The sequence below is a fragment of the Corvus kubaryi genome, unplaced genomic scaffold, assembly GCF_017639235.1.
Source record: "Corvus kubaryi isolate FWS band 111438036 unplaced genomic scaffold, C.kubaryi_AGA036_p1.0 split3-73, whole genome shotgun sequence".
NCBI lineage: Eukaryota > Metazoa > Chordata > Aves > Passeriformes > Corvidae > Corvus > Corvus kubaryi.
This window is the reverse complement of record NW_024582091.1, coordinates 34199670-34215369: the sequence shown is the minus strand read 5'-3', so window position 1 is coordinate 34215369 and position 15700 is coordinate 34199670. Positions and strand designations below refer to the sequence as shown.

Here is a 15700-nt window from a genome sequence, read left to right as displayed (position 1 = left end):
ATCACCATGGTGAAAAGTTTTACAGCCATTGAAGAAACATGAAAGCAGTTAGTTACCCTGAAGACAATGCTTAGAATAAAAGTATTTCTGCACATAAACATAACATAAAATAAAATATAACTGTACTTGAACTAAACAGTCATGTAAACAGCAATTGCTTACCATTTGGAAGCAAGTCTACACACAAAATAGAATATAATAATGTTTTCCCTTTTGTGATAGGGAACAGCTAATCATGGATTACAGGACAAATGGGGTAACAGAGAGCATCCATTTATAACAGTGGTTGATTTTGGATCCAAGCTTGTTTTATCTGGCATATCAGCAATACTACAGGAAACCACACTCAGATTAGAATGCATAAGGTTGAAAGATTCACAGCATTATCAGATTTCCCATGCGGCATACTGTTGCTCTGGGCAGCATTCTAAGACTGATAACAAAATCCAGATGCAAATCTAGGGCATTATTTTTTAACTTTTATTTAAATTTATAACTTCCTCCTTATGTTGTTCAAATATCAAATTTACTAGAGTTTGTTATCAAAGGCAAAAAAATAGGCTGTGACCTGATTTAGAAGGCCACTAAACTTCTGCGTCCTTCATGCATTACTTGTCCTTCTGGGGCCTGACTCCGCAAACACTAAGCATTCCTCTAAAACAATAACTGGATAATTTTCAAAGATCCCATACTGAGCATGTAGAACAAGAACACTGAAAGTGTACCACTCTTAAATAAAGGACAGCATCTCTATTTACACAACTCCTTCTCAGCTTCAGCACTCTCTCCACACCACTGAGGATCACCTTAACACAAATACCACATTCTAAAACCACATACGTGTCATGTTACTATTTTTCTGGTCAGCTGATACATGTGGGGCTAATAATCTGTATTTACCATGACTGGACTAACAGAATATGTGAGAAATATACATATATCTGTGCATCATGGCATGCATCGCTTAAAAAGCATCAGCCAGAAGAGTTTCCTGGAATATTGTGCTTGAATACTCCTATCTGAGAAGGAAACCTGACCCCAGATTCTCTCAAGCAGATTAATTACAGATTTTAAGGAAAACAATAATCCCACATCACACATTTCAAATAACTGAATGCAACAATAGATGATTCAGTATCATAGAGCATCTGGCATCAGAAGTGTTGCTATTTTTCAGAAGTACATTCTGACAAGAGCGCCTCTTGCTTTGCAAAAATAAAACAAACAAACAAAAAAAACCAACCAACAAAAAAACCCCCCCGTCACTTTTGAGGAAGACAAGGTTGATGCACAAATGCATGTTTTTGTAAGGCAACAACATATTTCCAAGAGAAGAACTACTTCTGTTTCCAGGCCTATTAAAATAATCCTCTTGAGCCTTTTTTATGAGGCTGAAGACTGACCCACAAACAAATTATTCGAGGTGTGCACACCCCATCTTTCCCTTTCAGGTCTTGTACCAAGTAAGCTGTCAGATCCAAGGATAAGTTTGTCTGTGGACAGAAGACATGAACCTACTAGATTTAATAATGTTGCTAGAATACTAATATTAATTCAGTATTCCATTATACATCCACTATATCAAAAGCACAATGCACTTATCTAAATAGCAGTGTACAGACATCATTTACGAATGTGGAAAGAACAGCTTAGCTCACCTTGCAAGTACACATCTATTCTAGACAGATACAAATAATTTCAATTTAATGGAAGTTATGCAGAAACATTCCATAGAGAAAGGGGATGAAGAATAATAATAATACTGGAACACAAAAAGGCTTCTTACAAGGGTGGGACATACAATCTGTCTCAAGTCAAGAGTGTTCTCAAGAACACTATTTTAAAAAGCAAAGTGCCTCGGAACAGCTACAATCTCCTTATTTGTTTCTCCTCACAGTCTCTGTTGCCACAGCTAGGTCATGTCCAAGGGCCATCTGTTTGCTTTAAACTATATCGTCTTTATCTCAGTCCCATACCCATAGTCTAGTATCAAAAATACAGATTCACTCAACATTCTCCCCAAATTCTGAAAGCCCTGGATAATTAATTTGGTTGGAATTTTAATGCATCTCAGCAAAATGCATTAATTCTAAACATTATATATGTTGCTTCTTAGGTAGAGCAACATACATCGTGATGAAGCCTAAGTTCTTCAATGTACAGTACAGCACACCAGGGACAAAAATTGAATTAAGATTTTTAGTAAGAGAGAACATCCATTAACTACAGATAAAATAGGTTAAAATTTCAGGGTTTGTTTGAAGAAACCTGCAAAGATACTCAGAAGAAAACAGCTTGTGTGTGCTTGCCAATTTAAAAAGAAATAAATAAATTTAAAGCAAATATACTCATTCACTTTCATGCTAATTATATTTCCTAGAGTAAACTAAGGCTGAGAAGTATCATATCTTAAAATCTCTTTAGGTCCAGTAACACTAAATACACTCTTACACATTAAATCCACCTTAAAATCTACTAAGGTGTCAGACACAATTAGCTCTGCTAATAAAAATTAATCTGACTTCTTTTAGAATTAGCCTCTAAAATGGCTAAGAGTAAGCCTCTTGAGCTTACTACTTAAGACACTTTAGCCAATAAAGGCTGAATCCTTTGCTGCAGTTTCTTTGCATTGGTAAAAATTACAAGAATTATTTGTACATAAAGAATTATATAACTGCTTAGAATTACCCCTTGTCAGGTTTTCCATAAAACATAGATACACTCATAAGTGCATATGTAGGAGTGATTCATGTTTATGTAACAGAACAGTGGGATTCCAGAAGTACCATATGATGACATGTCAATATTTTGATCCTCACAGACTTAGAACAGCTGTTTCTTCAGCCCAGCTGATACAGTGAAAACATCTCAAATTCGACACAGAGAGACTACTATGGATCTGTATACGTAATTTTAAAGAACTTCCCTTTGCATACCGTTTCCAGGATTAGTTTATCTTAAATCTTTTGTTTATTGTTAAGGTACTGCTGTAGAGTCCAAGGAGCTGATACAAAGACAGAAACATAGCCTCATTTAAACAGGAAACAACACTAAACGCTTCTTAATAGCTTTCTGTAGCCTCTCACTCCCTAGTTTTCAACTACAGCTAATACTTCAGTTTAACAATTCATTCTGACACCCCTGGGACCCTCTGGCCCCTCTTGTTCTTCCAGACATTGTAGAAATAAATGGCTTGCACACAAATGTGTTCAGCAGAACAGTAAGACAGAACAAAATGTTATGTTCTGTACTGTATGCTGCCTCTTGGAGTTGAATTCCTGCCATGAGGAAGCCAGTAAGAATTTCACTGTAACTTCAAACATACCTAACTTTCCACTAAGATGAGAACATATCACACAATTTTATTCAGATATTTCAACTAACAGCCATAAAGAAAAAACAGTCAGCAACTGAGAGAAAATTGCTTCATTGGACTCTCTGTGGATTTAGTTTAACAGGGAATACAAAAATTCAGTTTCACTTCTAGAAAATAATTGTACAGGAACTGTCACACTGTAGACAGATGCTACATTTTTTAACCAATTCCAAAAGTGACTTAAAGGTCTGCAATGCAGAATATAATGGCTTTTTAACATAGAATTTAATAATTACTTGAGTTTATTAAGCTGATTGAGAAAACTAATTTCATCTCATTCTAGATTGTCTTAATAATGTTGACTCATTTTGAAACTAAATGATATATTACAAAAATAGATCAATTAATGGATTCATTCATCAACAAATTTTCAGATAATTGAAAGTACTTATTTTCATACCTTTCAGCTAAATTTCCTTTTAATTCCCAGAAATGACTCTATGGGACAAGAGTAGCTTAAGAGAGTGCCCACCCTTCGTGGACCATGTGCAAAGTCATGCACCTGAGCAGTATAAAGGCTCCTACAGTCACATTTTATCCTGGGGTCTGCCAAGTTATCTTAGGCACCGCTCAGCCACTCAGCTTCTTTGGCATGAAACTGATAAAGCCCATGCAGCAGTTACTCAGAAGAAAACTCTGTTTTTGTAAGAGCAACATCAGTGCTGTTCAACCTAGGGTAGAGAAGGTTGTGTGGAGACCTAATAGAAACCTTCCAGGATCTGAAAGGGGCCTACAGGGAAGCCAGGGACAGACCCTTCATCAGGAAGTGTAGTGACAGGACAAGGAGTAATGGGTTTAAACAAAGAGGAGAAATTTAGTTTAGATATACAGGAGGAATTTACTGTGAGTATGGTGAGGCACTGGAACAGGTTGTCCAGAGAAGTTGTGGAAGCACCAAATCCATATCAGTGTTCAAATTCAGTCTGGATGGGCATGAAGCAACCTGGTCCAGTGCAAGGTGTCTGTGCCCACAGCAGGAGCATTGGAACAAGATGGTCTTTAGGGCCCTTCCAATCCAAATCATTCTGTGATTGTTATAGCAGAGGAAGAGAGGCAGTAGATGAAGTCCATATAATGCATGTTAAAGTAGGAGTTGTTTTCACTTCGCAATGACATATATGAACCTATATTTATATAAACTATAAACCTATTTAAGCCTTACTTTTCCTAACTCAGTCAAACTGCCTGTTCAGTGACACTTTCTGTGATGCACTTCTTCATGTTTCCAGGTGTAAGTCTTTCCATGAAAATATTTACAAATAAAATTAAGGAAAAGTGAGACTGAGAATTTCCTGCATGAGAAATGTGCAACTGGTTTGTTTCACAAATACACAGAACTGAAGTGTATGATTAAAGCACAATCTACATTCAAGCCACAACACATTTCACCATTTTTAAAGCAGACTGCCTACAAGTTATCCCACCTTCCACAGAGATGGTGAGATACACATGAAAATTGATGGTTATAAATTATTATCTGTAGAACTGGAATTCCTGATCAGTCATAGCAGCTTAGATAAGGCAGAACACTTGCTTCTTACTATATCTTTAAAAACTGAGTTGTAAGAAACTGTTTAGCTGAATGCTGCATTTTCTCATGCTAAGTGAAGGAGAGCAGACCACCATAAGAATTACAAAAAATTACTGAATGGCTTCCAACATAACTAACGTTCACATCTATCAATTCAATTTAAGATTAACTCCATCCCAGACAGGCATACAGCTTGTCAAACTGAGTTCTTTCCTTTTTTTCTGTGACATCATAGCTAATGATACTTACACATATTCTCAACTGCTCTTCTGAAAACCCAGGTCTTCTATAATATCCCTTATTAATATGTCTAATACACATTCTTTGACAGTTTATCCATATAATATAAAAAAACACTCTGGATCTCGCCAACACAATATATTTATCCATGTCTTTACTAATTCTATACTTCATTATGTCTACAAATGTGTTCAGTTCTAACTCTACAGTGATAAAGTTACTATGGGAGGCCTTTTTAAATACGAGCATCATTTTTGCTGCCTTCTGTTTCTCCTCTAATGAGGCTGTTCATATAATCTGTTCAACAATCAATAATATAATGCCATTACTTTATCAGCATTTTCATACCAAATTCTTTACAACCTTCCATAAGCGTCAAATTCAAATACCTATTTCTCCTAGAGCTATTGAGCTGAAAGCACTCCTCAGCCTTAATTAATTTGTATAAAAGCTGATTTCACAAACATTTTCATGCTAACAACAAATCCTATACCCACAGTTGATAACTTCACAAATCAGCATTTCTATCCTCCTGTAACTGATGTTTAGATCAAAACCCAAAGGATATTATCAATGTTTTCTATAATGCTAAACACAATCAGAAATTACTGTGTACCTTTCATTAGTTTTTTCATCACCACAAATTTTCTCATCAACTACTTTATACATGGTATCCAGCACCATACCAACTTCTGCCTATATGGCGCTTCTACCTTAGTCTGAAAGAGCCTGGAATATAAATACAAGGTTTCACATCAGCAAAGGTTAATTCCTGAAGCAAAAAAAGCTTCGTTTCTTAGCAGTCATCCCACAACATATCTAATTATTTTTATTTTTATTCTTACAGACAGGAATAAATAGTCTTCTCTCTCCCAAATTTTTCCCCTCAAGAAGTATATTGTATTCCTCAATGTTTTTTAAAATGAGCACTGACAAGCTATATATGTTTTTGTAATGGTACACGTATCTGTAAGCTATGTGTTCAAATGAAAAGTCACAAATGACTAAAACCAAACCCAGATTTTATAGATGATGAGAAACAGAAACACTGTGCAAAAACTACACACACAGTTTTGCACTCTGTCCAAAGTAATATACTAAACCAAGCACTGATCTCTCTCTTACTCGTGGCATACATGCAATTTTATTATTTTGAGTGATATTATGGGACTTAATTGAGGTGCAAGCAAAAAGCAGACTGGCAGAACAAGTAGCTACATTAAAAACCTCTGAATCACAAAAGTTTATTTAAATAGATATTTTGGGACAAATATATATTGCAGGTGGAAGCAAAGTACTGTACAAACAGCTTTCAGACGTGTTAGTATCATGAAGAACCAATACATTAGAATGAGCTGTATCCATTGATTCCTTTAGGTATTATCATCTAAGAAATACAGCCGAATTTGAAATCATCTGCAACAACCCTGACCAAAGGATAAGGTTTATCCTCAATGAACAGACAAATAACTCAGTCTAACAACTTGAGTTACACTTTATTCTTGTGAGACAGCATCTCATTTCCCCAAGAACTGACTCAAGCTCTTGATGCAGATGATGATGATTATTGTTATTGTTGCTTTCCCCATCACTTTTATATGCCACAAAAGTTCTTTCACCAATTAAACTATGAGCTTCAAAGTCACTTTTAAATAACTCCTACCAACATGGCAAGCAGATTCAGTACTTTTTCTCCTCTAGTTAGCAAGCTATGAAGTTGATACAAGCATTTAACTATTAATTTTTCCAGCAAATTACTGTCTTACTCTCTATGTCAAAGCTGCAGTGGGGTGAAGAAGCTGAAGCTGCATGCATAATCAATGATTACAGGGCATGCCTGTAAAGGCTTCCAATTGACTCTGAATTTAGAAAATATTTCCCATATTTACTATGTAAGCGTAACAAAAGTGACACTTACAGACCCTAAACCCACACAACAACCTTAATACAATGGAGCTAATTTAGAAGGCTGTATCCAGCTGTAGAAAGACACAGTGCTTAAGAGAACAATTCAGTGTGCATATTAGAAATATATTTTTCAATTAAACGTGGGGGGGGCAGGGGGGGTGCCATGGTAAAGAAAACCTTTTGGTGTGAGGGCTCAGTCACCTTTGAGAAGGAATGATTAATAGAAAATAATCTCCAATTGTACCAAAATCAACCAATGAGAAATGTACTCTGTTTTATGCCATGAACTGCATGTTGGAATTCTTATATTCACAAGTGGGGTGTTGCCACAACTGTCACAAAAGTTGACTAAAAAGGTTATCCACAGGGATGAAATAGTATCAAGAATTTTTTTTTTTCCGGTAATATTAACTAATTCAGTAGTGTCAATGATGGCTTAAAGTTAAACATAAGAAATGTACTTGTGATGGTCTGCAATCATCTTTTTGTTGACGTGACAAAAAATACATGCATAATTCACACAGTCCAATTAGATGTGCAAGTGCACCACATACCAATCACCAGCTCTGGGATTTGCACAAACATACTTGTTCTGTTCCTGGTGGTTTCACATATCAAATTCAAAAGCCCTGTATTTTTTACCATGTTACTTTGTACTCTTCAGAAGGCATGGATTTCTTCTTGTTCCATTGAGCTCTGTGGCTTCCAGAGGAATCCAGACTAATCATGTTACCACCATTGCAGAGGTGCTCAGAAAATTCACAAAATAGTTATCACCGCCACATAGTATTTTATCATACATATTTAGAAACATAGCAATATGTAAAAAAAAAAGCTATTTGTTCCTTCTCCCAGTCTAAAAGTTATTCAGCAACAAATGTATAGCAGTAGTTCTGCATTCCCAGTGCAAGACAAATTCCAGGAAAGTTAATATATAATGCAATTCTTTACAGTAGAGATTACCCAGACATTTCTGTGGAACAGGATTACAAGCTGTTGAGCAGTTAGCATAAAAAGAGTAATAACCTGCCACATTCAGCATCTTCCATCAAAACCTAAAGGTAGCCTGAGTGAAAGTGGCACCAGAAACTCTCAGGGTTCATCTAAGGAGTAGGTGTATATGCAGAAAACCAAACTAAATCCTAAATCAACTCTCACTATCACTGGAAGTGCGCAGAAAAACAGGGGTTCTGATTTCTTTTGCCTGCACCTCTAAGCTTCTGATTGTCAATCCCCAGCGTTGCTCCATTCTCCTGTAGCAGCGGGAAATACATTACAGTATGTTCAGAGGCATTCATCCTTCTAATTCTTCCTAATTGACCTCAAAGAATACCCCCACTTATAGGGGTAGGTGAACAATAACAACATATAGTAATTTGCCATTAAAAAAATTGATATAGCTATAAAAATAGATTTTATGTAGTATTTTGTTCACTTTTAGGTAATTTTTTTATTACATCTTAAATCTTTGAATTATGACAGCAGTACATACACATGTCAGTTGGGACAGAACAAGGCATTGTAATGGTATTTGGATAATCCACTCTGCAGGAATGTTCATTATTCTTCCTGAGCTTTCACAAGAGTTCCCTGGCATAATACTGCTACAGCTGCTCTACAGTCTGTTATTACAAGGTCTGATTCAAAGATAATGTCTGCTAGAGGAATCTGGCAGGGAGCAAGAGTCCTATGAAAATCCTTGTGACGCTAAGGTGTAACTAATGGAGACTGAACTGCTGAAAAAAATTGAGTAGTAACAGTTTTTTTTTTGGAGTGTTGCAAGAATCCTGAGGGATCTTCATTATTTATCAGTATAAAACTCACACAAATCCAAGTTATTTTTTCTGGAAATCCTAAAATTTTTCTAATAAGAATAAATCATTAAAAAAAAAAAAAAAGGTCTAATCTTGACCTTACCCATGGTACAGAAGTCCAAAAAACCATTTTATTCAGTACCTCTCTTACCTACATTTTTGGATTGAAGAAAACATGATTAACTGCAGAAAAACAGAAACTAGGAATTGGCTATCAACTACAGTAGCTGGTAAAAGAAAATAAATAACATCTAGTCATCAGCAGGAGCCAGCTCATGAAATAGCTTTATTGGCAAACACAAGGCATTCTCCTTCCTATTTCAAACAAAGGCATGGAATCAATATAAAGTTTAACAAACATAACATACTGGTCTGTATTTTACATCTGTAAGCAAGATTTGGTCTGTATTACTGCTAGTGTGGCCTGAGTTGCTAGTGTGCAACATATGAGCTCACACATTCTAGACAGAACTCCTGGTTAAGAGAAAAATATCCAGTAATTACGGAGTTATTACCTATGAAAAAAAGTTGGGAAAGAAAAGGAGATAGTTAGGTGTGCATACTGGTTCACATTTGCATGTATTTGTCTCCTGTCACTGTTCCTGACCTGTAAATATGAGGAGTCTGGACTTCAGGGGGAAAAAGAAAAGAAGAAGAAAAAGAGAAAAAGGGAAAAAGAGAAAAAGAGAAAAAGAGAAAAAGAAAAATCCACTCTGCACCAGGAATTCATGCTGCCTCTTATTCCAAAATACTACAATCTCAAAAAACTGTCAGTCCAAGTAGCTGGATAAGAAATTAGAACATGTGTGGGTGGATTCCTTCCTCCAGCCTGAATTAATTAAAAATGATTGTTTGCTGTATTATTTTAAAGCAGACTTTTGGAACAGGTTAAAGAACCACTGTTCTGACTTTAGCATTTCAAGCCTAATAAGAATGACTCATGTAAAAAAATTTGGAGGAAAAATTAATAATAAGGAGGTTAAATATAAAGTGCGTCTTACCATCTTATGTTCTTATTTGTTGCTTGGAGAAATTCACACATTCTTGTACAAGGCCTACCTCATTCGCTTTGGCTGTGGTTATTTCTAGTTAAAGCACGTACACAAAAACCTCACATATTCATGGCTCCAGTCAGTCTGGGCAATTCTACCTATTTCTAATACCTTAGGCTGGCCCTTTACTATGTTTTCCTTTCTCACATTCTTAACCTGAAATACATATCAATTCCCTCTCCTTTCACTGTCTCAGCCAGTTATTAAACTATAAGAAAGTGATATGGACAACAGCTTTGAAGTAAAAAGTTAAAAGCAATCACAATGTATATTAGAGAGCAGCATGTCCCACCATTTTGGGGCTGGTTAATCCCTACTGATCAGGAAGCACTAAATACTGCTAAAAGAATTGTTAGAACCAAGTATGGTTTTTTATTACACACATTTAAATAAATAATAATAACAAGGTAACAGAAATCATAATTTCCAGATCACCAAAAATTTAACTGCCAAAGCATTAAACAGCATACAGACTGACTGTGAAAAGGGAACACGCAGAATGTACTGTATTGCAGTACACCTGCAGTGAACAAAGCTTGTTACTTGTTATAAAATCCTAAAGCATGATTAAGTAACTCCTTTTTTTTAAAGAAATATATATACAGAATTTTATGCATTCTAAGATGCCAGCCCTCCACAATGGATGTATTCTCCTTCATATTCTTGAAGCCAGAGTTCTACACATGTTGACTTACATGGACTGAATGGGTTAGATAATGGCTAAATTCTACTCTTCTTCTCACAGAAGATAAAATACTTTGGGACTCTTTCTCTTAAACAGCCATTGATTTTCAGTGATTATATCTTAAAAGATTTTTTCATTGTTTTCAAATTTGTTCATATTGGGTAACAGATTCAAAATTTATTTAGGTGAGAACAAGCTGATAAACAATCATCTAAACCATGTTTTGTTTTCTCAGGAAAGTAGAATGCAAATTTACCAACTAAATCTTTTACAAGGCCTGTTCTCCAAATAAAGCCAGCAGAATGTTTTGAATGCTTAAATGCCATTAACCATGATGGAAATGCTCTCCATTACAAGATTAGAGCTGGGTGGTGTTGGTTAGTTTTGAAATTGACCTTACTCCAAAGAAATCCCTATGAAGAACGAGAAAAATTGACTTTTGTTTTAACGGATTACAGAAACAAAGCATTTTGGACATTTTTTGTCTCAGGAAAGAGAGAATCTGAGTCTACACAACATTCTTCATTCTTAGAATTTGAAATACTAAAATTATGTTCTATTAGCCTTGTCTCTTGACTTTTCAGAGTATAGGGTACCATATACACACAGGTATGTATGTATGTGGGAAGGAATCTTGGAAGTCCTAGTTGTCACAACATAACACAGAGAACACAGTTTTGAACTAAACTCTCTGGAAACTTGTTTAAAAAATATACACCTACAGAGACACTTAAAAATATTGACCTGCCTGACACCATCCACTGCCTAACAGACTGGCACCAGTCATATCCTGCTGATGTTCACCCCTCATTTCTCTTTCGAGGGAGACATCTCACTCTGACTTTATAAGCATCCTATATACCTCACCTCTTGGAGTCAACTTACACTTCCTTCCACACATGCTAAAAGCACCTGTACTCCATGAATTATCTCCACTGATGTCAGCAGCTGACACTACAGATCAAGTTACTGTGCAGTGTATGTTCCTTAGCCCTGTGTCTACTATTCACACCTTTCATAGATACATAGCTTCCGTTCTCTCTGATAACAAATATTGAGACCTTTTAATAAATGCATAAATTCAAGATCAGAAGAAATTTTACATTACTTTCTAAATTACTGTAGCACATTGCTCACATTCCACATGGAATAGGCTGAGATTCAAGATTCAAAGGAACATTACATAGCACATCAGTCAGTTTGCCTAAACTGCAAGTTATGTACATCTTTAAGAAAAACTGTTGTAGGACGCACATGCCTTTCTGGGTTTTGATTCTTTCATTTTCTGAGAAGTTGCACTGGTTTTGGCTGGAGTAGAGTTAATTTTCTTTACAGTGGCTCATATGGGGCTGTGTTTTAGATTTCTGTTGAACACAGTGATGATAATACAGAGATGTTTTTGTTATTGCTGAACAGGCCTTACACAGAACCAAGGCCTTTTCTGCTTTTTGTATTGCCACACTGGAGGAGACTGGGAGTGTATGGGAGACTGGGAGGAGACACAGCTGGGACAGATGACCCCAAATAACCAAAAGGATATTCCATACCATATGACATCATGCTCAGTATATAAAGTGGGAGGAAGAAGGAGGAAGGGTGAGATGTTTGTATTGATGGTGTTTGTCTTCCCAAGTAACTGTTATGCATTATAAGGCCCTTCTCTCCTGGGGATGGTTGAACACCTGCCTACCCAAGGGAAGCAGTGAATTAATTCCTTGTTTTGCTTTTTTTGCCTGCACAGCTTTTACAACTGTCTTTACATCAATCCATGAGTTTTCTGGCTTTTACCCACCTGATCTTCTCCCCAGTCCTGCTTTTGAAGGAGTAAGTGAGGGGCTGTGTGGTACTTGGTCAATGGCTGGGGTTAAACCACAACAGAAATTCTACATGACTATTTAGTTTTCAAACAATAAAAGAACAGATAATACGTGTAGCTGGGGGAAAAAAAAAAAAAACCAACAAAAAAACCCCACCAGCTTGAAATTAACTCCAGGTTTCTGACCACAGTAAGTCTTCTAACAATTTTAAAAGGAAAAAAATTTAACCACAAGAACAGAAACAAAAAAAGAAATACAGACTGTTCCCATCTTTGAGGTGCAAAATGTTCTTGAACTGTTCTGTTCTAAAAAACAACATGGGAATTCATCGTGATGTCTCAAATACTGTTTTTCAAAGCGTTGCAGCTCTGTTACATAATTTTGTCCACAGACATCCAACTGGTGCTAACAATTAGAGAGCAATACTTAGCATCCAACGTTATGTTTATTACCAAATAACACTTAAGTGGAAAAACAAAAGCTGTAAGTCTAAAGATATAAACCATACGTCCAGTAACATTCTTGTACACGTCAAAAATCCCCCAGGACTTCAGTGAAGTCAGACTTTTCTAACTTTTTGCACAACAGAGGAGTGCATTACTTCTTTTTCTGTAGTGGGCAACACAGTGACATCTACATAGTGCTAGCACCTCCTAGCAGCTGCAACAGATCGTAAAAAGAAATTCAGAAGACAGTAAATGGCATAAAAATTAGGCAGGCCAGGACTTGAATTCAACTGTTAAGTTTAGAAGGTTCCATCACCACATTAATATTTAATTAAAAGTCCTAGGATTCCTCACTGAATTACCAGAACTCACTTATATCAGTGATGCAGCAGATAAACACCAAACACACCCACTTCTAATTTAAAAGGAAAATAATTAACATATCCCTTCACTGCTGAGGTTAAAGAGAACCATGATACTGCATAAACAAAAGGACATTCTCTGTAAGTGTCTGTGTGTGTATGTGAGAGAGAGAGAGAGAGAGAATACTAAAAGAAATGCCAAATCAGTATTAGCCAAAAAATTAATTAGGGGGAAAAAAAAAAGGAAAAAAAAAAGCAAGAAGAAAATGCATGATGTACTGTATTTTAAATGCTCTGCTTTTATCCCAGACTTCAATGTTTACCAATAAGTCATCATCTAAGCAGAGTCTAATTCTAGATGAGTTTTTATCTACACAGATAGTTGAAAAACTGCCGTTTCTTCTCATACAGTAGAAGTCATATTAAGGAGTCAGCTGCTTGAGACACTTTTTCCATGAAATGTCAGTGCATCGTGTTTTCCAAAGTAAACTCGAAACCGTAAAAATTCCTAATCCACAATGTTCAGCCTATAATGTGACATCAGGGTCAAAGGGAAGATAGCTGTTAATCCAGGAACTTTAATTAATTTTATTTTGACATACCCACAATATCTTCTAAGTGAATTCATTTCAGCAAGGCTAAAAATGTTAAGTGCACAAATGTAAGCACCAGAAGGAATACTGTGGGCTGAAGAATGGTTTTAAGGATCTCCTATGAGAGCTGAGAAGTTGACTAAAGTTTATTTCTCCCATACCTGTGCAACACCCTTTTTGATCTTTCCGCAGAATACTGAAAAAGCAAACAAACAAACAAACAAACCTTCTAATGTCAACACACCTAAACACTGTATAATGCATGATAATGGTATGTCTAAGACATTTACTACCCATGCAGGATACAACTGATTCTGTTCCCATGCCAGTCGTGATTCGTTTTTAACACCGAGAAAAGCTCTGTGACGGGCTAAGTGCATCAAATTGCCACCTGAAGTACAAGCAGTCCAGGCAGCCCACACGTGTTTCAGCACAGCCTACCAAGCCTCCCCTGTCACAGAGATGCCAGCAGACGGGCACATCCCGCCTGGAGGAGGGCTGCCAGCAGATCAGCCCGTAACGCTGGTGCGACGCTTCGGGAACCAGGTCACGTCCTCCAGCCGTCCCTCACCTACATGATTTCCCCCTGCGCGTCCAGTCACAGCACAGCACAGCCCACCTGCGCTGCTCCGAACCGGGTCATTCAGCGCGTGTGTGCGGGACCGGGGACTGCCGCGGGAGGCGGGATGTTCCGGGGCCGCCGCGCAGCTCCGGCAGCACCCCCTCCTCGGCCCGGCCACCGAGGTACCAGAGATGGTGTCGCCCGCCGAGTCCCCTCTCTGCAGGCTGGGGGTCACTTGTCACGCTCTCCCTGTTCCCTCGCCCCTCCCGTCACCACAGCGACTCCCGAGCTGGTGGCAAGGTCGCCTCCCCTGCGCGTCCTCCGCGGTCCCGGCCGGGCGGGCGAGGCGCGCTCCCCGCTCCCCTGTACCTCTTTGCGGCGGCGGCGGCGGCGACGGCGACTGGCCTCGGCTGCCGAGCGCCGCCAGCAGCAGGAGCAGCGGCAAACTTTCCCGAGCCATGACTCCCGGGCCGCCGACTCGTCCCGCCGCGGGACGGCCAGCCGAGTGAGCCGCAGCCGCCGGGAGAGGAGAGGAGACCCCGGTGCCCCGGGCAGGGAGCAGGAGAGCAGGAGAGCAGGACACACCCCTGCCCCCCCCCCCACACGCACACTCCCCGCCCCGCCGCCGGCCGCGGCTCCGGGGCAGCCGAGGAGCGAGCGGGGCCGGTGGGCACCGAGGGGCTGGAGCGCGGCCCGGGAGCAGCCCCCGAGCCCCTCGCGTCGGGAGGGGGGAACAGCGCGGCCCCAGGCGCCGGGCGGGCACGAGGCGCCGCGCGAGGAGGGAGGCACGTGCCTGCCTGCCTGCCCGACGGCCGCTCCCGAGAGCTGGGAAGCGCTCTCGCCTGGAAGTGTGCTCGCCATTTAAGTTAGCCTTTATCGGGTTATCCGACAGAGATAAAAAATACCTGTGCTATGGCGGGGGAAAAGAAAAATAGCTTTCTGAGAAGGCACTTGGGAAACGAGAACTGCGACGGAGTCAAGCACATTTTTCCTGCCGTGCCTGGGAGTAGTATGTCAGCGCTAGCCAGGTATGACAGGGAAAAAATCCATATTACTGCATAAAGGAAAAATTAACCTTGCACTAAAATAAAATGTGGATTAAAAGCTATTGTACAGTTCTCCTGAAAAAAAAATTGCATTTAAAAAGTCCATAAAAACCAGGTTTCATCGTGAAACAGCGAGGCTTCCAACCTTTCTCAGTGAGCATACTGAGAAAGGACATCATGGGCTATTAGAAAGAGTGACCTGGGCTCAACTCACAGTGTGAGTGTGGCACAAAACCAAGATTGTGCTGGCAGCCTAGTTCTGACTTGG

General features: G+C 38.8%; 1 protein-coding gene across 3 annotated transcripts in view; it reads right to left on the bottom strand.

Moving 5' to 3' along the window:
* Positions 1 to 14939, bottom strand: part of LAMA2 (laminin subunit alpha 2) — a 348381-nt gene extending 333442 nt beyond the window's left edge. For 2 of the 3 annotated variants that reach the window (XM_042017501.1, XM_042017503.1), the window contains exon 1: positions 14756 to 14939. In XM_042017501.1, coding sequence (XP_041873435.1) covers positions 14756 to 14846 — 91 coding nt within the window. In that variant the 5' untranslated portion in view covers positions 14847 to 14939. The remainder of the gene's footprint in view (positions 1 to 14755) is intronic. The other variant, XM_042017502.1, reaches the window with a different exon arrangement.
* Between the last annotated feature and the right edge of the window lie 761 nt (positions 14940 to 15700).